We start from the raw sequence: 25,900 nt of genomic DNA, 5'->3' as shown, positions 1-25,900 counted from the left end.
AAATGACTAAAAAATTTTAACGTCACGAGTCTTGGCTGGTACTGTGTATGGCAACTGAGGCTCACAGATGAGTCACGTTGATTTTTAACCGCTATATTTAAAATTCCTGTTAAAGGGTTATTTTCACAGTGACACCTTTACATCCTGTGTGTGTTGTTTCCACCACCTTCTGCTATGAGTGCTAATCTCAAAAGTGATACTGACAGTTGTCATGATAGCCTACCTCACTTTTCCTCATGGCGATGTGATGTAATGTCCTCCTCTGTGATAGCTCTGCATTTATTAGCACCTGGCAGTCCGTGTTGTCATGACAACATGAATCCCGTCGATTTAAAGCGCCTGGTCCCTTGATGTACAGACAGATGCATTTTTGAATGAACCTCAAAGAATTTACTTAAGTATCTTCCCTCTGGGGCGGTCTGTGGCGTAGTGGGTACAGCAGACGCCCCATGTACTCTTGTACATAGTCCTCGCTGCAGCTGGCCCCGGTTGGAGTCCCGCATCGGACGGCCCTTTGCTGCGTGTTGTTCCCCCTCTCTCTGCCCCCTGCTTCCTGTCTCTCTACACTGTCTTATCTAATAAAGGCATAAAATTTAATAATAATAATAATAATAATAATAATAATCTTCCCTCTCTGAGTGTGATGTGAAGTAAAGATGAAAAATTGCAGGTATTTCCAAAAACCGATCCTACAGAAAATTGTACTGCACTGCAAGTCAAAACTCAGTGGCTATACATTTGGTCCAAACCAATATTTTGCTGTTTATAGTCTATTTGGGCTACGATTAAAAATGAAAAACTTTGGTCTGTACTGCAGGTACTCTGTGGCAGTTAATCATAGAAAAGTTCAATAAAAGTAATAAATGTTGCAAAAGTAGGATCAGAGATCACAGCTTTAATCTCAAAACTTGAATCTTTTCCCGGTTTCCATTTTAGTTTTCGTAATCAAATTATGACATGACATTAGCATGATTAGCAAATCTTCATTCAGGTGTTGGATACACACTGGATGCTACACCCTGTAAGAAGCATTTTTAAGGATAAATTTGAAAACAAAAAGGATGAAAAACATGCAGAAGTTAGCTGGTATGTCATGTAATGTTTGTAAGTTACTAGCTAACTGATGAACAGCTTATGGAACATCAAAACACATTGAATGCTACCAAGTTCACATATTAATGACAGCTTTCACCCCCGGAAGTGAAACAATATAATCAACAAAATATAAAAATATGAATTTAAGCCTTATTTTAAGTTTCTATTAGAACATCCTGTTTGTACTTAAAGCTGCCGTCGGCAGGTTTTCAAAATTGCGAGTCTAAAGTTGGAAAATTCGAACTGATACAACTTTCAGGTCCCTCCCCCAACCTCTAACAAGCTCCAAACCTCCCCCCAAACCCCTCCCCCTCTGTGGACGAAGTTGTGCACCTGAGTTCACACCAGTGTGCGCGCACACAAGCTGGGGGCTCGATAGCAGCGTGTGCACAAGCTGTGATTGACAGGTAGCGATTCCTCCACCCTAACGTAATTGGTTAAAAACAGCAGGGAGCGCTCGATTTTTGCAAGCACGATTACAGGCTTTAGAGGGAGCTACAGAATTTGGGATTTTTCCTAAACAGCCTATTTAATATTCTTCTTCCAGAATCCCATGACAGTTCAAGCTAATATGACTAAAAAAAAGTTGCCGACGGCAGCTTTAAAGCATTGACAGACTAATTTCATAAATGACCAGTACATAAAGATGAACAATAAAACTGTTTTTATTAATAATATTTTTTTCCACCACAATAAAATTTAACAAAGGCTCACTAGAAAAGTGTCAACTTCTGTGTTCTGTACAGTAGATACAGTACATTGTATAACTGGCCGCGCCGTGGCACCGCAGCGCATTTAACACCCCGAAAAAAATGTATTATTCAAACACTTTGCACATTATTTACAGATAAAATCAACGATAAAACCCAGCTGGCAAACATCACAGAAATACAGCATAGCCTCACCCTAACAGCTGCTAACCTCTGGCTGCAAAAACCTCCCGAGAGAAGCTAAATGGCTACTGAGCTAGTAGACTTACGAGCTACAGCCGCTTTCACACATTAGCAAAAATCTTTTCTGAATGCTACCAAGAGGTCAGTTAAACCAGACTTCATGTTCCTCTGTGACTGCAGTCAGTAACTAATCTTCTTCTTTTTTTTTTTTTTTTTTTAAATCACATTTTTCTTTTCTTTTTATGTCAGAGGGGGCTGGTTCTCCCTGATTGCTTCCTTTATAAACTTACATTTTTGCTTTCTGTTGTACTTTCTGACTGCCTATGTGTGTCTGCTTGAGCGGCTAGTATTTAGCTAGCTTTGTTAAGGAATGCACTTTGGTAGATTCAACCAAATGCCCTGGGAGTTAGTCATAATGACAACACTAATGTAATCTGAGGTACTAACATGAAAAATAATGCTTTAAAACCACATTAATGCTAACAGTTCGTGTGAGCCCCTCAGTAGTGCTCAACTTATTTGCAGATAGCAGGCAAAAACTTGCTACTATCATTCAGTTAGCAGTAGGCTAGTGTTAGCTTCACTGTAGAGAAAATCAATGTCAGTGCAGCAGCTAGCAGCTTGACGCTAGCAGTCAAACGGCTAGTATTAGCTTAGCCCTGTCGCCAGCAGGCGTCGCCTATGAGTCCTGAGGCGACAAGTTGCGACTGTTGGCTGATATGCGTCTGTACATTGTGCAGCCATGTTACGGACCCCATATGCCAACACACACACAAACATATGTCAGTGCTGATCAGTTTAAAGCTACAATCTGTGGGTGGTGCGTTAGCCTGCTCTGCTGGCTCTGTAAACATCATGGAGACCCACATATGAAAATTAAAGGAACAAAATAGTCAAAGTAAATCAAAATTACAAGATGGCTGGATGACTCTTCTGATAGGCCTCAAAGTACAACCAAGACATAGATTCACTTCATAGTCAACTAACAAAAAAGCAACTAGTATCAGAACCACAAGTAGAATTTGCGAAGTAATTGGTTTTAAACATCATTTCCCCAAATTCAATTTCATAGTTTTCAGACACTGAAATCATTATCGTTATGATCGAGATAGAATTTGCTTTGGGGCTCTTGGACTATTGCTTGCTTTACCTGACTTGTTTTTCCATAAACAGGATGTTCAATTGAAGTAAAAACTTGGAATTTGAGATTTCTAAGAGAAAATGACCATCTTATGTGTCCAAATGTCTACAGACTATAATAGTAAAAGACTATAACCATGACAATTCTGGTCTGTCTGTGTCAAATATCATGAATTAAAGAATTTTAAAATTCTAAAAACTAAGTCAAATATAAATTATCATGTGTTTGTTCAAACAATATGAAAGGAATTCAAAACGGCACAGACCTAAGAAAACATTAAAATTAAAATATTTTATCAGCCAGTAATTTATTCCATTGAAACCATCCTGTCGTCTGTAACAAAATGTATTTACCACTGTCCTTTAAAACTAAAAGCTTCTTCTGCTATACCTGCTAAGAGTTTCCTAAAGTTTAGGCTAATATTCCAATTCATATTGTTTTAAGTGGAGCTAATGTTGTTAGAACTCATTTGTTTTTGTACATACTTAATGGGGCATTTTAGTAACACTGACAGAAATATAAATTTGACATCATTACGAATCGTTCACAGTTTAATGCTTCTGAAATTTATTGGGCCTTTAACACAGCCAGGCTGTTTGTATTTAGAACTGCTCTTCTTTAAGGGTCACATTTTAATTTTACTAAGGGATTGGGTCCGACGACGTGCGTTAGCATTCCACTTGGCCCACAGGGACTGTACCCAACCCAATACATTAGCACTTAGCCTAAATGTTTGACCCCATCCCTCCGTTTTACAGAGGTAAGGGTCAAGTAATGCATTTTTAAATCGGGCCTTAATTTGTCGGACAAGGTTTTATTTGGTTCTCAAGTCTGCTAATTGCCACTTTAATGCAAAAAACTATACTGTGGACCCAGGTTGGAAAATCTGCAACTAACTGACGTCCCAACCAGTTTATAGTGGAACTGCAGCCTAGCATTATTAGACTTTGTTAGAGAAACATATCAAGCTTTTAGCATATTGCAGATATGGTGAAGAGACAGACAGCAAGCATGTGAAGATTAATGACATGTCAATGATTATTTCCAGTTTGAAAATGTTTTCACCTTTAATACAGTAAGAAGTGAACAGTGATTTGGTTCGTGTAACCAACTTCTCACTTCGGACTGCATTTATTTGAGGTGGAAATGCTCAGAAAGGTTTTAAATTAGGTTAAGAACCCAGAACCAAACAGTGTCTATATTGGTGCCGGTGTGCTAACTATGTCCAAGTGGATCTGATTGGCCCCAACTGTGTTACATCAGGTTTTATTGCTAAGGTGGTTTAAAACTTTAAAATATTTATATGCTGCAAACACAGCTTAACATAATAGTCTATGATATAACATTGATTCGTTGAAAATGATTCTTGTTACTCCTTTATTCTACTGCAGCGTTTTGTTTGAGATAACTGATACTGGATATGGTTTGGTGTCTCTGAATGTGTCTGAAGTCACATGGGTTCACATGGTGTCTTTGGGATTTGCTGAAACAAACCAGGAGCCAATCAGCAAGCAAACTTTGGCCAACAAACCTCACGTTGTTTTGAGTTGCACCAAAAGATACTTTAAGATTTCCTGATAGCTTTCAGAGTTTTCAGGATATTATGTAATAAAGTTGTAATAATGTGTGTGTGTGTGTGTGTGTGTGTTGTGTAGGGGTGTCATGGCGGTGAGATACTGAAGGCACAAAGTTACGACTCTCAGCACTCTATCTCACTAAAAAAAGAAAAAAAAAAAAACGTAAAAAAAATTGAAATAAAACAAAACCACACAACCAATCAAATCCCTATAAAAGCAAAAAAACAGAGGATTCTCTCCCCACTTCCTCCTTCTCCATCAGGATGGGGCGGAGCTTCCCCTGAGATGGGCGGAGCAGGTAGTGTCTTTGTGTTCCACACTCTTTCCGTTCGTCCCGTGCATCGCATCATAGTCGTCCACTTCCCGTGTGCTACATTACATCATCAGGCCGACTGCGTTCATGGCCAATCCCAATCCTCTCCCTCCTCAACTCCATCCCCCAGCTCCTCATACGACTTAGTTCTCAGAGTGCGCTCAGATAAAGTTATGTATGTGTTTTAAGTTATAAGTTATAATTATGTGTTTGTGTGAGGGAACAAGCTTTAAGAAAACTTTTAATATTGCACACACACACACATACTGCTACAACACACACACACACACATTCAAGTACAGTACAGTACAGTATGAACTGCACATTATCGTAAATATAGATTCGATCTATAAATATTAAAAAGTGGCAAATAAATACAAATCTTCTTGCACACCTCCCATCCTCATCCCATCCCCAATCACACTGACAGATCCATTTACCAATACTGAACTTGGATCAGTAAAAAGCAGTCAGAGTCACAGATCTGCTGCTCATCGATCTCTAATGGAATTTACTGATCGATTAAATCTTGTTCTGCAGGACTACATCAGAATCTGGTGCTGCTGTGGGGTTTCTGATAGGCTCACAGCCCACAGCAGGTGGTGGCAAAGTAACTCCATCATGTGGTGAGGAGGCTTCAGGTGGTATTGGAAACAAACTGTAAAGCTAATGAGGAAGAAAGACTAAGCTCCATCATCTACTATCTCTTGACACGTATAAACAAGAAACCTCATGCAATAAATAAATAACACCAAGAGCGGACACAGTCAGAGAATTAATCGAATGCCAGAAAAGACGTCTTAAAGATCAACTTGCAGGTAAATCTTCACAAAGTTTCTGCCAGATATTTCTAGGAAATGTTTCTTTAAATTCTTCCGACACACATTTATGTGTTTAAAAGGTTTCAAAGAGAGCAAGAACTTTGAGCATTTCTTTTAAAAATGCTAATTATTCCCTAAAATGTCTCTACCTTGGTGCCCAGTGTAGAAGTGTATGGAATGCCATTTTGGTCAATATTAAATAATAAATTCATGCTTGAATAAATAAATATGCTCATGAAATTAGTAAGTATGGATGACAGTAATAAAGCAAATACAAGAATATAGAAAAGTTAATTAATTAAACTGAAAAACGCAAACAAGAATGACATTTTTCAAAGAGAAAAGCTTTTTATTTGCATCTCATATATTCAGATCGGAGTTGGTGCAACATAGGACCTTCTTCTGAATAAAAGAGATGCAAGTAAAAACAAATGTGGTATTGACGAATAAAAGCACCCCTAATTAAAAAAATGCATAAAATGATATACACATGTATATATTGTAATAATCTATTTCTGTATTTATTTAACGGCTATATTTATTAATTTAATATAAAATGTATTTGAGTGTTTCTTATCCATTCAGTATTGATTAATATGGCATTCCAGGGTAGTCTGAGCTGCTATGATTTTATGACTTAATCCTAATTTGACCTCACTGTAAATAATTTAGCATCACAGTGACTTTCACCGTTTATAAAAATCACTGTGACCAACAATCAAAACTTTAAAAACAAGATATTTAAACACCTGCTGGATTCTACCTGCAAGTTGGTCTTTAATGGCAGCTGAATGGAGTTCTATTGTCTTGAGTTAATTATTTAAAATTCAGACAAGGGCAGCTGATATGAACATGAATTAAACCACTTTTACGTTTCGCCAAATTCCTGGAAATTCTGTTTGAATTTGGAGCAACACAACAAGCAGTTAAAACCCTAAATTAAAACCAAACTTATTGCCTACACCTATCAAATCTCAGCAATGCAAATTTTATGTCACAATGCGGGAGAGTACGGAGCAGCTAGCGGATGAGTTAAGAAATGTGAGTCAGCCTCCTTGGAGATACTTTCATTACGCAGCTACAATAATCTGCACAAACGCAAAAAACGGTCAGGGAAATGATTACAAACTTCCCCTTAGAGCCGCATAGTTTCGATAATCATACATCAAACGGATAAAAGATTTACTCTTCATTTATTTACAACATATAAACTAATTTGTCGCCCTAAAATACACCTGAAAGCTCACATTTCCGTCCACTCAGCTTGAACTGAATGTAGCTTCAGGCTGTATCTGCTGCGGAGTTTCAGTTACAGGAAAAAAAAAAATTCAGTAACAAGATGCCCCCCTCTCCTTTAGGCCACTTTTAAACAGTTTAAATTGAGGATTTTAAACTGTGTAAATTCTTGAAGCCACTGTGTCCTCCAAACAGCCAGAGGTGTGCTGTGCCATTTTCTCCTCTCCAACTCAATTAATGAAGACATATTATGATAATTTGCAGCACTACATTTTCATACTGTGCTTCTATTCAATTAGCTATGCACAATTAAAGAAAAAAAAAAAAAACTTTATTTAGCTTCACCTAGCCCGTTATGCAGCTCATGGTTTCAAATTAGTCGTTTGAACCAATTTCTTTTTTAAAAACGGAAATAAAACTGGATGAAAACTTTGTATTCAGGGCAGTCTAAAGCCTGAGCTTTTGGTTAGCACGGATTACTTTTACAGAAGTTTACCAATGTGGAACTTTGGCTACTTTTAAAATAAAAAAAAAATAAAATAAGGAAAGCATAATAGGCTCTATTTAACAATGACACAAACATATATGATTTTATTACGGACAATATTATGGTTTCAACCATTTTTTTAAGGCTGATAACAATAGAAATAATTTTAAAATGAGTTTAGTTTTTTTTGTCTTACATTAAAATAGTAAAACACTTTTGATATCAGAGCCCTTTGATTTTAACATTATAACTTGTCAGTAAAAAACACTAAGTCTACCTTCACTGCTCATTCAACAGCCAGTTTGTGGGTTTCACTGTCAGATAGGGTTCATAAAAAGGGAACAAACTGTTTTCTGTTAGCATAAACATCCTTTGCATGCATTTGTTCTCTTCTTAACCCGTTTCGCCTTCCTGCTAACCCTTAAAACAAACATTTTAAAACACTAAATTGTAGAGAGTAAAAACATTGCCTCATTCTATCTAAGTTTCATAAGGCTGGGCAGTGGAGAGCTAACACACTATGGCTAAAAATGGCTAAGTATAGCCACAAGACTGCCAAAGAAGGCAAACGGCAAGCCAGCTTTGGTTAACTGACTCCTTTAAGTTTGCTAGACTAACTGATAGCCAGTAAAACTGTAAATAGATAGAAATGTGACAGCTAAACACAAACAAATAGCTGTCTAATAACTTAACCAGTGCCAGTTAACAGTTAGCCAGCTGCAGGCACTACGCTAGTATTATTGCACTGGCTAACTACTTAATATGAAACAAAAGCAAGCAAAGAAAGTTAGCTAGCCAACAGGTGGATGGTTAGTTATATCAGGGTTGTAGGATCTTTGATTGAGTCATATAGATAAAAATATTGATAAACGCCCACCAACATCCACATACTTAAACACAACACAATATTAATTGTTTCATAGTGATATGAAACAAAAACCAGCTAGCTAAAGCTGTGGCTTTAGTTTTAAAAGGATATATCACACTTGTCAGTTTAAAACAGGAACCTTGTCGGTAAAGCCTAACAACGGTCTATAGATATAACCTTGTAAGACTGAAGACTGAACATTTTTGGTGTTAAATTGATCAACCAACTGAACTTAACAGAATCTGTGCTTAAAAAATATTTTTGAAAAGCCTTGTTCCCTCTATCAGCACCATGTTTTTGTTGTGTTTGTGAGTTTGGAGCTACAGAGTGGTGTGATGCTTTTTTTTGATTGTCTGAGCAGCCCCACTGTCATTTCAAACAAGATGTAATTTCCTACCTTACTGCTCAAAATGTAAATCTAGTGTTATTCAACAGGGCTGAGAATTTGAGGCTTCTGAACGCACCCCAGCTTATCAATAAAATTTCCTTCAGCTCAGCTTACATCCCACCCTGGCCACTTTGCACATTTTAACACTAATGTCGTGTTTTCTTGACTGTATTCATCTTGAACGCACCCCAGCAACGCTTGAAAAAACCCCCAACGCTCTTCAAAACTGGACAAAACCAGTTTTATTCAGGTCTAGCTGGCTACTCATGAGCTCAGCTTTCATCTCCCACCACAGCGAGCGGGGGTGCATTCACTCTCAGCTGACCAGTTTGGGCAGAACTGTCCTGGGCTGGATGTTTCCGTTGGCATCCGTAATCGCTGCCAGGTTAGTCCTTGTTTTGGAGGAGGAGGAGCTGGTGGTTGAGGTGGTGGCAAGCTTGGAGATAGAGGTGATGGCACCGTCAGTAGTGGTGGTGCCCCGTTTGGATGAAGAAGTCTTGTCCCCTGTGATGGTTCCTGTTGGCGGTTTGGGGAGTCTCCTCCTCAGCCACAGGTGGCGCAGTGCCTGGCTTGGCGTCATCCTAAGCGCCGGGTCCCACTCAAGACACTGTTTGAGGAAATCCAGAAAGAGCGGGTCATCGCAGCCCTTCAGTGCTGCGCTCATGTCCTTGCTGCCTGGGGGGGCGCGTACCTTCCCTCGCCGTGAGCGACCGCCGTTTAGCGCCGTGGTGCCATCAGGCAGCGTGGTGACGGTGCAGTACCGCGGATACCCTTTGGATGACACAAAGTTCTTTGCCCTCTTGGAGGCATCTAGGAGCTTCTGACTGGGCATACCCAATAGCTCGATGATGCACGCCAGCTGGTCAGCTTCATCTTCACCCGGCAACAGGGGGTAACCGGTCAGCAGCTCAGCCAGAATGCAGCCCAGTGACCACATGTCGATAGGCATCCCATACCTGGAACCTGAAAGACAGGACAAAGCAGTCTGAGTGAAATCTTATCCTGGTTAATATCTAGTTCTTAGACTGATGGCATCAGCCATGTACTTCAACATATTCAAATAAAACTCAACTTGGAGTGAATATCCATTACATGCAGCTTACCAAGTATAACTTCTGGCGCTCGGTAGAACCTGGATTGGATGTAGGTGTAAACCCTCTGATGTTCATAACAGCTAGAGCCAAAATCTATGACCTGGGGGAGAGCCAAGACAAAGACACTTTTAGTTGTCTAGAAAAATAAGGAAGGTACTTTCTACCACATGACTCAGAAGTCTAACCTTGATGCCACTGCGTCCCTGCTGTTTGAGTAAAATGTTCTCGGGTTTGAGGTCGCAGTGGATGATGCGGTTCTTGTGCAGCGAGTCCAAACACTGCAGGATGGAGTGGGCAAACTTCCTGACCAGCGGGAGGCTGAAGCCCTGGAACTTGTTCTTCTTGATGAGCTCGTAGAGGTTCATACTGAGCAGCTCGAAAGTCATGCAGATATGGTTTCGGAAGGTGAAGTTCTCCAGCATGTGGATGACGTTCATGCTCGAGTCCTTGTCCTGCTTCCTCAGATGCTCCAGGATCCGGATCTCCTCCGCCGCCTGCCGATGGAAGCGCTTCTCGTTGCGGACCATCTTCAGAGCCACGTGGGTCTGAGTTCTGTGGTCGAAGGCCTTCACCACCTGCAGGAGACCAGATACTATTCCTTCTGATAAATGTTTTAAAAACCTATGATCAAGGTTAAAATTCGAAGAACAGTGACTGACGGGGTACTTTTACTGTTTGTGGATTACTCTCCTCTGCACCCTTGCTTTGGAGCCAAATGACATAAAACACAGCAGCAGGTCTTTGAGTCAGAAGAAGTCTTGCGTTCAGTCTAAATACAGATTAGCAGCTTTTTATGCATCAGCAATAAAATATGGGCCTACGATTTTTGGTTAGACAAAAAAATTTAGGTTTTTGATGTCATAAAAAAAAAAGTATAAAATGACCACAAAGAGATTAAAAAATGACAATAAGGCTTAGAGCAGCCAGAAAGACACAAACAATTGCAGCAAACAAAACAAAAAGAGACACAAAATGAGAGAAATGAGCACATACACTAAAGATGACAACAAAGAGTCCAAAAACAGCTAAAAAACTAGACTCAAAAGAACCTCAAGGAGAAAAATTAATGCAAAATGACAAAAAATGATTTGTGTCATTTAGTCAAAACTGAATTTGTGTGCACGTTGCAGGAGCAGCTATGGGCGTACCTGTCCAAAGCTACCCTTGCCGATGACTTTCAAAACTTCGTAGCGGTAGGCGACGTGGTCATGTGGGACTTGGATGTAGGACCCCTGATCATCGTCATAGCCACCATTGTTGGCTCCGCCCAGAACTCCTGACCTCTTCTTGGCGTTGGGTCCGACAAAGTAAACTGAGGATGAAGATACAAGAATGGGCTCAAGGGATTATTAATCATTCATCACTTTGTATTCTGCCAGTAAATGACTTGTTATCACGTGCATCCGCTCACCCTCAGGGTAGCTGAACACCTCGTGGTGTTCGAACGAGGACAGTTTAGACATGAACTGCTTCATGGCCTGCTCAGGCGACAGGATGTTGTGCTTGGGCTTGCTGTCCGTTGACTTGTTGGAGGTGGCGCTGCTCTGCCGACAGTGATGGGCGGACTCCGACGCCGAGGTCTGCCGGTCCGGTAGCGGCAGGCCCGGGCGGGTGGAGCTGAGCGGAGCCAGCCCGTTGGGTTGGGAGGTCAGGACCGAGCGCTTGTTGGTGTTCTCCTCGTACAGCTGGGTGACGTGCACCTGCGGCTGTGACGATAGCTGGACAGCGTCCGACATGCCGGCTTTAGAACCCCCCTAGAGGCAATCAGAAGCACAAAGTCAGGGTGGACATATGGTCGGGACAATCTAAACTGCATTCACATCAAATCAAACAGCAGAGGGGATTTTGTGTGAAAACTGCTCAAAGTTATCCTTTTGTCCTCATCAGACCATTCAGTGGCTGTTTTATGTTGCAGCCTGATGTTACAGTAGTTTGAATACATTTTTTTTCCCCCTCTTTAATCTGCACTCTGTTGCCCATAATGAAGTGAAAACACATTTTTGTATTCAGGCCCTTCAGGAGCTTCCCATTTCTTTTGATTGTCTCTGAGATGTTTCCAAACCTTGACTGGAGTCCACCTGTGGTAAATGAAATTGATCGGACATATTTGGACAGGCACACACGTCTCTATGGAAGGCCTCACAACTGAATGTGCACATCAGAGCAAAAACCAAGCCACGAGCTCAAAAGAAATGCCAACAGAGCTTAGATACGGGATTGTGGTAGGGCACAGATCTGGGGAGTATGTTGGGCTTTTCTTCAGCCACTGATATTATTTCTCTCTATCTCGTATTTCTAACTCAAGAGTGTAGATGCTCTTATTTCTCAAAAAGATGCTCAACAATGTAAATGTGCAGCTAATGAAGCGCCTACAAATTAGGAATGAATTTCCTGGAATGACGACAGTTAAATCTTGTTCAGGAACAACTCTCGGCCTCTGTCTGTTGTTCCGTGAGTCACTCCTTGTTGCCACGGTGACCAGTACACCTGGGTCCTTTCAGATAACAGAGGTGCATTTGGTTTCAGAGCGGCTCAGTTCAAAGACCCGCTGTTTAACACAACAACACCGCGATGTGTGTGTGTTTGTGTGTGAGACTTTAATCTGGCCAGTGAGGGAAGTGCAAGATGTAACAACACGCACGCACACACACGTATTAAGGTTTGTGTGTCAGCAGTTATGGTGACATCTCAGCGCTTATGGCGTCATGACTCCTCCCACACCTGACGTCACCTGAACACAACAAGACAACTGATCCGCTTTCACCACCAAATAATCAAAGATTATCTATAATCAATGGTAATGTCTTGTTTAGCCAAAAAAACAAACTGTTTCCTATTATAGAAAACAGAAAAAGATATTTTTTTGTTTAAAAAATACAAACAATTGTTTATCACAATATCATTGAATTGTTCAATGATCCTGTAATCAGTGAATTTAGCTGTAAAAATATCCTCTCGACCTCAGCAGCTACTCCTCAGTCATGCTTATGAGTCTGCAGAAGCTGTTATACAAACAAAAAGGACCTAAATTAGTTTTCAGTTACAAAGCAGCATGATGCATCATATCCAACAGCACCCACAACTTAACAGCTCTGCAAAACAATGAAAGATTAAATTGCTCTGACTTAACTGGTTTCTCGTCCCAGCCTGAGCGGTCTCCTCATTCTGGACCTCTTAAAATGAATCTGAGTTTTAGCGATGTGTGTACAAACAGTAACAAATATCCTCCAGTTCACAAATTCATGAGCTATTATGGAAATTAATTTATTTGTGTTTTCTTGCTCAGATGTGCTGCTTCCTGCTTCATACCTGAGCTCCGTCTTAATACCTTCTGGAGACTGCTTGGCACGTCAGGCTGCGTCCTCTCTGCTTTGTGAGAGACTTGAACTTTGAGTTCACAGGCAGTAACAGACGTTCCTGAAGAACAGCCTAAGGTTGAACCTAAACCTGAGGTATGAGTGTCATCTAAAGAGAGTCTGAGCTCACTCTTAGGGATAGAGTGAGGAGATAGTCATCTGGGAGGGGCTCAGAGGGGAGTTTGCTGCTACTCTGAATCAGTTGATGTGGTTTAAGCATCTGGGAGGGGGGCCTTCTGGCCACCTTGGGTGCAGACCCAGGACTCACTGGAGAAATGATATCACTGGGAACATTGGAGGTCCTGGAGGAGGTGTTTCTGGGTAACACTGTTCACTCTGTTCACCCCCGATCCGATCCAGGATAAGTGGCAGAAAAGGTTTGGATTGATGGACACAGAAAGCTGAAAAATGAAATGCAGCAAACCACACCCTGAACATTCTGAGTAATCCCAAAAACACCTAAACCAGGTCTGTTTAGTGTTTAGTGGTGAAGTACTTCCCCTGGAACTCTGTTTAGCTCCTGGTTCTTGCAGTGGAAAAGAAAGAGGTCGAATAAAGGACCCCGAAAAGTGTTTTAAGTCTTTAAGGGTTTAAGATCCTCATTAGCCCCAGAGAAGACAAAGAAACGCCTAATACACCTATCATGTAATAATAATGGTTGCTGAGGATCTGTGTACTCTGCTCAGCAGGCGATTTATTGATCGCTGTAATTAACCAAAGCAACACGTCACAATGAGAAACTCAGATTTTACAGGCATTTTTTGTCTTTTTCAACCAATGTGACGACAACCGCTAACATTCCCACTGAAACCACAAATGCTGCAAGGACAACTCCTGGAATTTAGGTTCTCCACCCAGAAACTGATCTGCATGACATTGTTACATCATTAAAAGCCTTCAGATTTGTCTGCTCAGAAGTTCATATTAACATTTCATGAGCTTTTGCTAATGTGCAAGAAGAAACCCTCTCAATGCTAACAGAAGTATCAAACCACTCTGAGGGTAATGGAGCACGTTTGTGCTGAAGCAGTTCTTTTACACCATTAGTCCTGTGTGCGTGTGTGTGTGTGTGTGTGTGTGTGTGTGTGTGTCCTTCACAGCAGCCTATAAACCAATCAGCTGTTTAAAGCATCTCAGACAGAGATGGAAGCTATTATTAGCCACGTGGCTACAGCTGACTTTTCCACAGGCTCACTGCTTCTCAGAGCGAACGGCACGCTAACACGCAAGCTGCTGCTCCAAGACGCTCTCGTTGTTTCATATTTATAAATAAACATGACGACTGGTGAAATTCGACGGGCCCAAATAGAGTTCCAGGGACGGCTGAATGGATTAAAGTTAATTCATCGGGATGTACTCTGATAATCTGTTTAGTGATTCTCATGAATCCAATCAGTGGTTTGCCTGCTGAACCCTGGACAATCCGGTGGATCTATGCATCTATATGAGAGAAAAAGATTTGCTCTGCATGTCGTACATTTTAAAGATCTGTGCAGCAACATTCCCCTGCAAACACGCCGACTTTCGTTTGAACCGAGCAGGTTTTCTGTTCCTGGGAAACAGAAGTCATCCAGCTCGTGTTTTTTCTGGCGTCAAACAAACGTAATCGAGTTTCTTCGAGAAGTTATGAAGCACTTGAGTCCTAATTGACTGGTGTGGAGTCGCAGGCATTTACAACCCCACAAGAGGTTAAATGCCTGGATCTCACAGCAGTGAGTTAGAGGTAAAGAAGCTTCTCACATGAGAGTACGTCCAGTTGCCTTCATCTAGCACTTAGATGGCACTTTAAGATGTTCAAGGAGAAGTGTTGTACCGAGTTGTGAAGGTAGAAGAGCAGCAGGTTCTGGTTTTTTTCACATGTTTGTCACTACTTTACTATGTTCTTACTTCTTCACTTACAGTTTGATTTAAATAATTTTGATTCAGATAAAGAAAACCCTGTTGGTTTACAGATTTAGGTGTGCTGGAGAGATCAGAATACCACAACAATCCCTCCATTTCCAGACAAATAATGCTGCCATCAATGCATCTCAGCAGAAAGCAGCCGGTTAGCTTAGCAGGATAGCACAACGTCAATGCTACAGCATCTCAGCAGAAAGCAGCCGGTTAGCTTAGCAGGATAGCACAATGTCAATGCTACAGCATCTCAGCAGAAAGCAGCCGGTTCACATATCGAGTCCACTGAGCGGAACAAACACAAGGGAACATTTCACGCTAGCATTTTAATGGAAATCAGTCGGCTTGTTTGCTGAGAAGGACGCTAGCAGAGAGCAGAAGGACGCTAGCAGAGAGCAGAAGGACGCTGGGGAAGAACAGAAGTATGCTAGGAGAGAGCAGTAGGACGCTAGCAGAGAGTAGAAGGACGCTAGGGAAGAACAGAAGGAAGCTAGGAGAGAATAGAATGACGCTAGGAAAGAGCAGAAGGACGCTAGGGAAGAACAGAAGGAAGCTAGGAGAGAGCAGAAGGAAGCTAGCAGAGAGGACAGAAGGAAGCTACGGAAGAACAGAAGGAAGCTAGGGAAGAACAGAAGGAAGCTAGGAGAGAGCAGAAGGAAGCTAGGAGCATTCTTTATGAGGAGAATTGATGACAGAAACAACTCAGCCCACCTCCACACAACGTCTATTACTCGGAGCAGTTTGTTTAAGGTTTGATGGTGAGGGCTTTAGCGACATCTTGTGGTGGATTTGCAGATTGCCATCAAGTGAAATGGGAACTCCGGGGCATTTGAAGCGCAATCCCATTGCTGGAGGTTGTCAAATACCAGGGTTCTAGCTAGGGCAAACTTGCGGCGCGGCCCGCTACGCTATAATTTTGGACCGCTACGATTATTTTCAATACAGCGTAGCGGCATTTTGTCTGTATTTATTTGTACAATAACGCCAGATCAATGCCATTTTCACCTTTCTGACAAACTTGACACATTTTTCGCGATGGCAGCCAAGAAAGGTTGCGCTGCCTGTCAGTACAACCGCAGACGAAACTGTAGCTCCAGGCAGAGGCACTCCGCGTCCGTGGCTCCTAGAATCTCTGGTAAGAGTGCTCCGTAGCCATGGTTACCCACACACACAGAAGCGCACACGTAAGGGGATTCGGCAGAAATCATGTTAGAATAGCTGTAGCCTATTTTACCCGTCCCTATTTGAAGTAAGCAAAAACGGTCAAGGTTGCTGTGCCTTTTCAAAGCTTCTTACATACAATATGTGATGAGCTGATCAGGTTATCATTTAAGCTGAACGTGCAGTTGACTTGGCGCTCGAGAAAAGAACAGAAAGCAGTCCTCTCCACGAGGCGCGATTGACTGAAGGCGCTAGCATGGTTGCCGCGTCTGTCACGGTGGTGGCGGACCGTGGCGTCAAAATGACGTTTCAGGCATGGCGCTTGCCTTGAAAAGACGGCGCAGCGCGTTGTCGTGCACCAGTTGATTTTTGTAACTTGGCTGCGCCGAGAACAACGAATCGAATGGACCGATGTGAGACCAGGCTCAGTCAGGAGGTGCGTTTGTACAGGCAGCTGTACGAAACTGCAGTGAAACAGCACAGGGACCACGTAAACTCCCAAAACTGGTGCAGAGAGATTGGCAGAACTTTGGGGAAAGAGGGAGAGTTCTGTAAGAATGTGTGGAAGAAGCTACGGGACAGATACGTGAAGGCAAAGAAGAGGGCAGACACTCTGTTGATGCCGGGGGCTTCAAACCTTCACCTCTATTAACTGAATTAATTAACCAAAAGCAAAGATGGGAACATCTCCCATTAAGACTTTATTGTTTTTAAAGTACAATTTCTCCCTTTGGGTACCCCTAGAATGGCCAATTTTTACCTTAAATTTCCAAAATCTCCGCACAACAATACATGCCCAGTAATATTGTTGTAATGTTTTAAATACTTGAACGCAGTTTTTCTAGAGAAGATAATTGCTTTGTATATGGGAGTATCGTCCATTGACTCTTTTGGGCTTTAACGTGCGCGCGCATACCGACAAGAGGTAAGTGACATGCTGTTTATAAAGTTGTTTTGTAATGTCCCCATGCCAGTAATGTGAGAACCATGCATATGGTTTTGATGTTAAGGCTTGTGACTTTATTGTCGGATGGTTTATAAAGTGGTGTGACGTTTCTGCAGTGTGCAAGTTGTTGTTTTACGTGGAAGGTTTATTATTTGCCCCTTGGCCACCACGTATTTGGCGAGCATGACAGGCTGCGCAAACAGCGCAATCGCCGCACAGGGAGCGCCGATTTGCACCAGTCTGTGTCCTACTGTCAGTATTTGACAACCTCTAGCAATGGGATTGCGCTTCAAATGCCCCGGAGTTCCCCTTGAACCCTTCTCTGAACTACAGCAGGTCAGATGAATTCACAGTCTTACATTACAACTCGAACAGAAACTTTAACAGGATCTATTCAAAACTGAACACTTTTCATGCTTATGATGCAGCTTTTAGCTCCACTCGCTGGAAAGAACCCAGATCCATCATCAGGATTACTACATCTGCAGCTGTGAGAAATATGCTGCACATGTGACTGAAGAGGAAGCGAGTGTGTGTGTGTGTGTGTGTGTGTGTGTGTGTGTGTGTGTGTGTGTGAGTGTGTTTGTACCGTCAGTGGGTTATGGTTGTTGTTGCGGAGTGGCGGCAGGGTGACGGGTGACGTTGTCTGAGAGCCACTGTGACCAGGAGAGTAGACCGGCTCGCCCGATTTGCCTGAAGGACAAACAGAGACAAAAGTTCAGGAATTTCAAGGAGATCTGCTGAGATTTTTATTTATTCTTTTTTTTTTCTGTAGACGTCAGAGGATCTTTCAACGCTTTTGATTTCCTTCGATAGTTTCAGGAAGTATTCACATCAAACTATCAGCTTCAAAGGAGCAATCAAGCACACTTTAGAGCTGCAGAAGTTTTTTAGAAAATGCAACAAAAACTTAAATCTGTATTTTGTTGATCATTTTGAACCTTTATATAACAGAAACAAGACCAAAGAAATGATTTTCAGCGTCTTCACTGACCAACTTCATTGTATTTATAAAATAGAAAGAAATGTAGCATCAGATGCAGCAACACACTCAGTAGAAGCTGTTCCAGAGTCATGTTTCATCAGCTTCCTTTTAATGACACTTTTTAATGCTTTGGGAACTGAGGATACTGATACTGACGCTGGCTTTAAACCTTTCTCTGAGAACAGCCTGGATGCTCTTTCTCAGCAGTTTGTCCCAGAAGCAGCTGAAACGTGGACTCATCTGCCCACAGAACACGTGTCCTCTGTCTTTCTGTCCATCTGAGACGAGCTGGTGTCCAGAGAACTGGGCCGTGTTCCTGCACACAGCTGATATATGGCTTCCTCCTGGTGTGGTGCAGCTTCAGCTCACATTTCTGGATGCGGCCGTGGACCGTGTTGAGTGGAAATGATTCTCCCAGCTCCTCCTGAGCCCATGTGGCTGTATGGCTCATGGTGGCGTGATGACGGTTTCTCACGCTGTTACAGTAGATGCGTCAGATTCTATATTTGTTAAAATATCCTAAATACAATTAAGTTGGTCAGTGAAGACACTGAAAATCCTTGTGTCATTTAAACAAAGATTCAAACTCAGTAACAAGTTAAGAGATTCTGCTGTCATGTGATGCACTGAACAGTCCTTTACATCCAAACAACTAATGAAATAACAAATGAAGGCCAGCTCAAACAATCATTTTGTTGAAATTCTTCATTTGATTCATATGACTTGAATAAATAAAACAAAGCTGACAGGATTACTTTTTTTAACCTTAACTTCGCAGTTTATTCTGGCAGTCCTTTTCGTTGGAGAGGTAGAATTCAAGGCTTTTACCTCTTTTCCTCGGCTGGAGCTTTACATTCGATACAGAATAAAAAAAAAAGGAAATAATTTATTGATAACTCCACTCATCAACCAGGATGCATGCTCGTCAGTTTCCAAAGATTTAATGTTTCATTCCATCCCTTCCTCTATATTATGTACACCACTTAAAGGCTCCACCTAAATCCAATAAACAAATAAACTCTACCGGGGTTCAGAAAGTGGACGCCCATGTTGCAGAGGAAACCCTGATTCACATGTTCAGATAGTATAAATCATGCTGTACTACATCCGCTTTTCTGCTCGGTCAATTAAACAGTCAAAGGAATTTTAGTGGCTCGAATTCTTTATACTTTCAGACATTATAGAAGTTAATTATCATTGGATTAACTGAATTCAAATAACGGTTGTTTGCCTGGTTTGCAGAAAGGATTCAGCGTCAGATGACGGATGAAGGGGTTATTAAAGAAGAAAAAACAAAGATAAATATAAAGAAGCTGCACAGTACGTAACTACAGAGGAGTGAATTTCAGTTTCAGGTGCGATTTAGACTTCTCACATTTACAAAAACAGTGTAATCAACCAGAAACGACCATTGTGCGACACGCCATGTTGCTGTCACTTCAATCCTGATCCCCAGGAGCGCTCAGTAGGAGTGAAAATATTAACCAAGATTTGTTAAACTCCTCCACTTGAAATTCAGTCACAAAGTGGTCTATGACCAAACAATGAAAGAAGAAAACAAACTAAAGGTTGAAGCTCCTTGAATCCTGCTACAGAAACACAGCTTTCATAAAGGACACACACCGAACAACACGACTGAGTCCACCTGGCTCATGGAGACGTTTTACACGGTCAGCAGAATTAGCTCTGGCAAAGCCAAGATTCAAGTCGTGATTCTGTAAAGGAAAAACACTTGTTTCTATTCCAAAAATCTTAGTGTGATGCTTCAGGGAGGCTTTGTCTCAGCAACAAACCCAATATTTTCTGTGTTTCATCCATTCTTATAAAGGAAAGTATCAAAAGCTGTAAATTTAAGAGGCTGGATTCTATGAGAAGTTCACCCAGAAGTGCAGATACATTTCCTGTTGATCCAAGCTAAGCTGTGGTGATGCATCCGTGCCGTCTCCTGATTCTGAAACTTTTCTTTTTTTTTTGTTAAATGACAGTAACACTGCGAGTCGTCAGCAGCTCTGAAGCTCTTAATTACAGTCTGTACAGCATGAGCAAAGTAAAGCTTCTGGAAGCTGTACTCTGGCAGTGTTTGAGCTCAACACCAATGCATTAACTGAAATCAGCAGGAGACCAGTTTAAAATGTTTGCTTCGTTTTGGACAGACTGCAGCAGACGGACGGCTTTGCAGCTTTGGACTGGACTGACCCATGCTAAAGTGAGCTGGTCCAGTCTGCAGTCGGTCCAGCAGATTGACTCGGTCTAAGGAGGATGAAGGCTTTAATATAGTCTGATAATCCCCCGATTTGATGCCTGCCGTTACACTCACCTCCTAAAACAGCAACAACACAGAGGTCAGCGGTCAAAGGTCAGAGTGAAAGATTCAGCGCACAGCTGAGAGGCCAGCGGCAGCTGATAGTGGTGTACTTTGACCAACTTTCCCTCCAGCATTCTCATCTGTTTTTGGCTTCAGACAGAACAGCAAAAGCAGAAGCAAGAAATCCAGACACAGCGAAGGTTCGGCAGCCAGAAAAGAGAAACTGACATTTCAAAACCTGTCTCAGTCCCTCTCTGCTAATCTGGCAGCAGTTCACATGCTTGCAGAAGCAACTTCTAACATTAGTGTGGCACGATAAACATAGAACAGGCCTGAACGAGGACGCCTGTACACAAAGTGTGTCCAAAACACTTCAAAAGCAACTGCTTCAGTCCAGAAGTCTTCAGAAACATCAAGTTTGACTGAAAAGATGACTTATGTTAGAATGTTTGTGGGATATCAAATGAAAAATGCAGAAAAACGGCTGAAGTTGATCAAGATCGGAGAACTAAAGGTTGGCGTTTGGTTTTTAAATGCAAATGAGAAGCTTTCAGATACTAAAAACAAGGAGAACGGTGTACACTTTCAGATGATTTTGGATAATTTAACTGAATCTTGAGTGAAAAGGGTCGGCTAGAAAAAGGGAACACAGCGTCAGGCTCCTCCCACTTCTACGCAGCCAATCAGGCCGCCAACGTTGGGATTTCAGGAAGTTACAGATATTGCTTCTCTGACATCGGAAAGGTGTGTGGGATGGAATCTATGACTACTCAACAATGTGATATCCAGCCATAAATCCAGCTCATGGAGCTTACGCGGCAGAGAAGTGTCACACGTTGGTGATTTATTCAGTTTCGACACGTCTGTTTCCTGAACGGTTACCAAGCAGCTGACTGCTGTTGCTCTTAGATGATAAAAGAGGAAACGCAAGGTTTTAGGAGAAAAAGACTATTTAAAGCAACGGATCTTATTTGTTTTAGGAATTCATTAGTGAACCCTCCACTAAGTCAAAAGCAAATAGTCATAAAAGGAAGGAAGGTAAATAAATACAACACATTTTAAATAATAAAGCCAGATCCAAGTCGAATGTTTTTACAAGGTTTCATAAGGATGTTCTCTGAGAAATATGATACCTGAGGTAAGCTTCCGGATCAACAACATGTTTTCTGATACTGGAACTGCTGCGCATGGCATGAAGGAGTCTCCAGATGGTTCAGAGTCAAGTCAAAGTGTTGGCAGGACCCTCGCAGGCCACCGTCCGGCTCCTGGCTCCAGCAGACAGATGGTATCTGCTGCTGCTCTCCAGCTTTAATCTGAACGCTGTAATCCTACTAATCAGGACAACTCCGAGAAAGAGACGAGCCGCCCTGCAGGCCGCCAACATGGCCCAACCCAACGTGACAAAGTCCAAGCAAACACTGCTACAAAGGAGGAAGAAAGCCGTAAAAACCTGCAGACGCTGCCTGAACGTGATGAAAACAACACGATATATCCTGCTGCTGTGACCAAAACACAGGCTCCACAGTGCTGTGGTTCTTTGATACGGAAACAGAAGCGTTTCCTCACTCTGCCACAGACTACATCAACTTCTCATTTCCTGAGTGAAAATGTGACACCAGACAAACGATTACAGAAAGTTCTGTTGTTTACAGACTCTGAGATGTGAGGATTGTAACGTAAGGGTGTGAAATTACAGTCTGTAAACAGTATTTTTTTTTCAATATACATCAATTTTTGCTCTTTAGGCCCAGAAAGGCGGCGTCCACTTCTCTGGGCTCGGAGGCGTCTGGGATGGAGCGTCACACGGTGGAAACGTGTGCTGTGGTCAGAGCCATCAGTGTTCCAGATCTTTGTTGGAAGAAATGGAGCAAAGAGCCAAAGGAGCATCCAGCCTGCTGTCAGCAAGCAGTCCCTGCAGCCAGGCTCTGGGATGGGATGGGCTTGGATCAGGGCCCCAATGAGCAAAGCTCATTTCCACTTCTGGGATAGCAGCATTGATGCAGAAAAGTTCACTGAGGTTTTACAGCAACATGTGCTACCTTCAGGACCACATCTGTTCCAGGGACGTACGTGCACTGTTCAAGCAGACCATGGAAAAGCACATTCTGCACACGTTCCAAAGGCCCGGCTGAGGAAGACGAGGGTATTCCCAAATTAAACGAGGACAGACGAGAAAAAACATCTCATACCGTCTGCAATCAAACAAAAATCTAAGTAAACACGGAACTCACTTTTTCTTTACATTATTGAGATTTTTCAGAAACTTTTTCTGATTCTGGGCTGTAAGACATTAGCCCCTTTCACACTGCCGAATAACCCGCGTTTAATTCGCGAATTTAGCGTGTCCGCTGTTGTGTTCACACTGCCGACCCGGGCTGCCGCGTCAACTCGACTCGCCTTTCGACCCGCGTCGGACCCTAGTCTTTTTGCCGAGCCGAGTTTGATGTGAACGCAATCGACGCGGGTCGGACGTGGGCGTGACGTGAGGAGTTTAAAAGACAGAATGGACAGCTGATTCAGAACAACAGCGACAGGTGAGGACAAGTTTTACTCTGTTTTAGCCTACATCAAGTTCGAGACATTTTTTAATATGGCCAACTGGGGAGACAAGGAGGTCCGCGAGCTCCTCAGCCCCCGAGCAGAGGACGTTATTTTCCGCCACATGTCGGGGACGGTGAAAGATGGACATCTGCTGGAAGGGCTGGCGAGAAAGATGGGAGAGCGCGGTTTCCCACGCAGCAAGACGCACCGTAAAGTAACATCTCCATGAACTGCATTGCAAAAACGAGTTCTCAAGGTGTCCCGCCATCGTTTGTTTGAAAAATTTGATGCAGACAGGTGTATACCCTACCTCCGGCGCATGGCTTGTGACTACGTCATTGTACACGCCCAGCATTTTATGTGTTTCATGTGACGCTCTGTCACTAGGCAACTCCCCCTGAACTCGGCTTCAGGCGACACGGGTCACCCTGACACGCCAAGCGTTCACATTGCTCGACGCGGGTCGAAGGTGCAATTTGGACCCGCTAAGATAGCGGGTCGCAGTGTGAAAGGGGCTATTGAAGAGCTGAACTGAACCAACATAACAACTCAATTCGTTTACTGCATTTTCAGACATTATGCAACAAACATAAGGCTGTATTTCACAATTCTATCAAAAGAAATCCAGATCTGCAGCGTTCTTGAAATTCAGCTTGGTAGATCTTTCGTAATCTTGTTAGCAACGCCAACTGCAACAACCCTGTACGTCCAGCCCTGCCCATGGAGAAATAATTAGATCAACTGAGAAAGAACACAAGCTCTGACATTTTCATCTCATGTCTTTCATCCTTATTTGTGAGATAACATCAAAATATGTAAAAGCCTCAGACAGCACAGCCTCTGCAGAGGCCAAGCAGACCGTCTGAACCAATCACATTAAAAAAAAGAAAAAAGGTAAAAAAAACATCGAATTTTCAACAAACTAAATGTCCTCATGTCACAGCAGATTTAAGAACACATCAATCTGAACCATTTGTAACGCTGCCTGTTATTAACAGTAGCATATCACAACAGCTATAGTATAGTATATCACAAAGTGTAAACTGTCTGTATGACGACATGTAAAGTGCCTAAAAATCCAGTTTAAAATGGCTTCTTTGCTAAGTTGTCTGTTCTGTGTGGACACAACACTGGTTCAGCCCTTGAGTTAGGAGCGTTTTTTCCTGCCTGAATGGTTCATAGGTCAGAGTTAAGTAGCTTAACAGATAAATAACACATTCCTCTGAAGATGCTCAGGTACAAGGACTGGACTGAGGATGAGGGAAAAAGCAGAAAATGTCCAAAGAAAAACTCTGAAAGACTGTTGATCAGGACCACTTTAAAGATTACAAGAAAGTCTGGCTGCTTGGAGGGAAAATATGAAGAAATGAGGGCTGGATCAGGACTTTCACACAGTATATCAGCAAATATATCCCGATCAAACTCAGCCTGAAACCCAAAGCTCTGCTCAGGCTCCTCCTAAAGCTGTCCCTGAGGTTTCCTCTCAGAGCTTCATCAGCTGTACACGCTCCAGCCCTGCAGCTCGCCACAATACATGACTTCACCCCTGCAGCACATACTGATAACGTAACATGGATCTATACTGGAAAGCACATACTGTATCCTCTGCTGCGAGCCTGACAGACGCATGCTACCAGAGTGGAACAGCAGCATGCTGAATGTGAACCCGACACTGGGCTGGAAATGCCAGCGCGCCGGCGAGTACGCCTGGCATGCTGCTCGACAGGACGAGTGAGGAGATGTGCAGCAACGTGACCATCCAGTGATGTGGCACGGCAGCACAGGGCTAAAAGACAGCTAACCAAGTTCAGAAAATGACCTGGAAACGACAGCGTTTATCCTTTTTCTTTCTGTCCCTCACAGGCTCCCTTACATGAATCGCTGCTCAAACATCTGCACTGTCTCCATACGAACAGGTAGGTATAGTCAGAAATCAGAATGTGGCGTTGAACTGCTCACAGATGGAAAATGATCACGACCGTCTGGTATGTGTGTGTGTCTGAGATGCATATGGTTGTGTTCTGACAGCATTTTATGAAATGCAGAGCCGTTGCTGAATATCTTAGAAAATTCTACACCTTTAAAATCTCTTTTTTTTTTTAGTTCTTGGAAGAAATGCTGCTCTACAATGTGATCAGCTGACACCGGTCTCCTGTCTTCTCATTGTCTCAAAACACTAAACAGTAAGCTTCTGTTCCAACTCAAAACGTACAAATCAAGGGTTTAAATCTTCGCCTTATTGAGCCATCAGTAATCTGAGATAATCAATAAGAATGAAGGCCTCTGGTGAGCGGTACAAAGCACTTACAGTTCCACATCACGGACAGAAACAAGGCAGCAAAGACAAACCTGCCAAACTGCACTGAGAAGGCAGTGTTCCGTGGTACAGGTCGGGGTTTAAAAACAACAATAACCAGCTAATTCAAATTCACTCAAGCTTCACTTATGGATTGAAGTGGAAAAGTTGCAACAATAGATGCATTAATAAAGGAAAAGTCCAAAGAAAACAAACTCAACAAATTATTAACCGAAGCAAAGAAAGATGAATGGAAACATCCGATCTGTACGGAGCACGTTGCATTCAGGGAGCCGGAGACAGCGGCGGTTTCCCCAGTGGTCACTCATGGTGCTGTAACCAAAAAACTACCCGTGGCCCAAAATGCATTGCAACATGCGCAGGGAGATGGCAACAGAACGCGCTGCTGTTAAGTAGGGGTGCAACGGATCAAAAAAACTCACGGTTCGGATCGTTCCTCGGATCAGAGTATTTTTTGGATCAGCAAAAAAATAAAAAATT

General features: G+C 42.4%; 1 protein-coding gene across 2 annotated transcripts in view; it reads right to left on the bottom strand.

Annotated features, from left to right (window-relative positions):
- Positions 1 to 1,742: 1,742 nt before the first annotated feature.
- The window catches only part of dyrk2 (dual-specificity tyrosine-(Y)-phosphorylation regulated kinase 2), a 31,852-nt gene continuing 7,694 nt past the window's right edge, over positions 1,743 to 25,900 (bottom strand). Inside the window, exons 1-7 of one of the 2 annotated variants that reach the window (XM_075472263.1) lie at positions 21,696 to 22,003; positions 17,862 to 17,965; positions 11,325 to 11,667; positions 11,062 to 11,225; positions 10,099 to 10,488; positions 9,923 to 10,013; positions 1,743 to 9,782 (exon numbers count right to left, since the gene is read on the bottom strand). In XM_075472263.1, coding sequence (XP_075328378.1) covers positions 9,136 to 9,782; positions 9,923 to 10,013; positions 10,099 to 10,488; positions 11,062 to 11,225; positions 11,325 to 11,667; positions 17,862 to 17,965; positions 21,696 to 21,756 — 1,800 coding nt within the window. In that variant the 5' untranslated portion in view covers positions 21,757 to 22,003 and the 3' untranslated portion in view covers positions 1,743 to 9,135. Of the gene's footprint in view, positions 9,783 to 9,922; positions 10,014 to 10,098; positions 10,489 to 11,061; positions 11,226 to 11,324; positions 11,668 to 17,861; positions 17,966 to 21,695; positions 22,004 to 25,900 lie in introns of those variants that run through there. The other variant, XM_075472264.1, reaches the window with a different exon arrangement.

This window comes from Odontesthes bonariensis, chromosome 8 (genome assembly GCF_027942865.1).
Source record: "Odontesthes bonariensis isolate fOdoBon6 chromosome 8, fOdoBon6.hap1, whole genome shotgun sequence".
Lineage (NCBI taxonomy): Eukaryota > Metazoa > Chordata > Actinopteri > Atheriniformes > Atherinopsidae > Odontesthes > Odontesthes bonariensis.
Note: the sequence above shows the minus strand (reverse complement) of the source record. Positions and strands in the feature narration are given on the sequence as shown.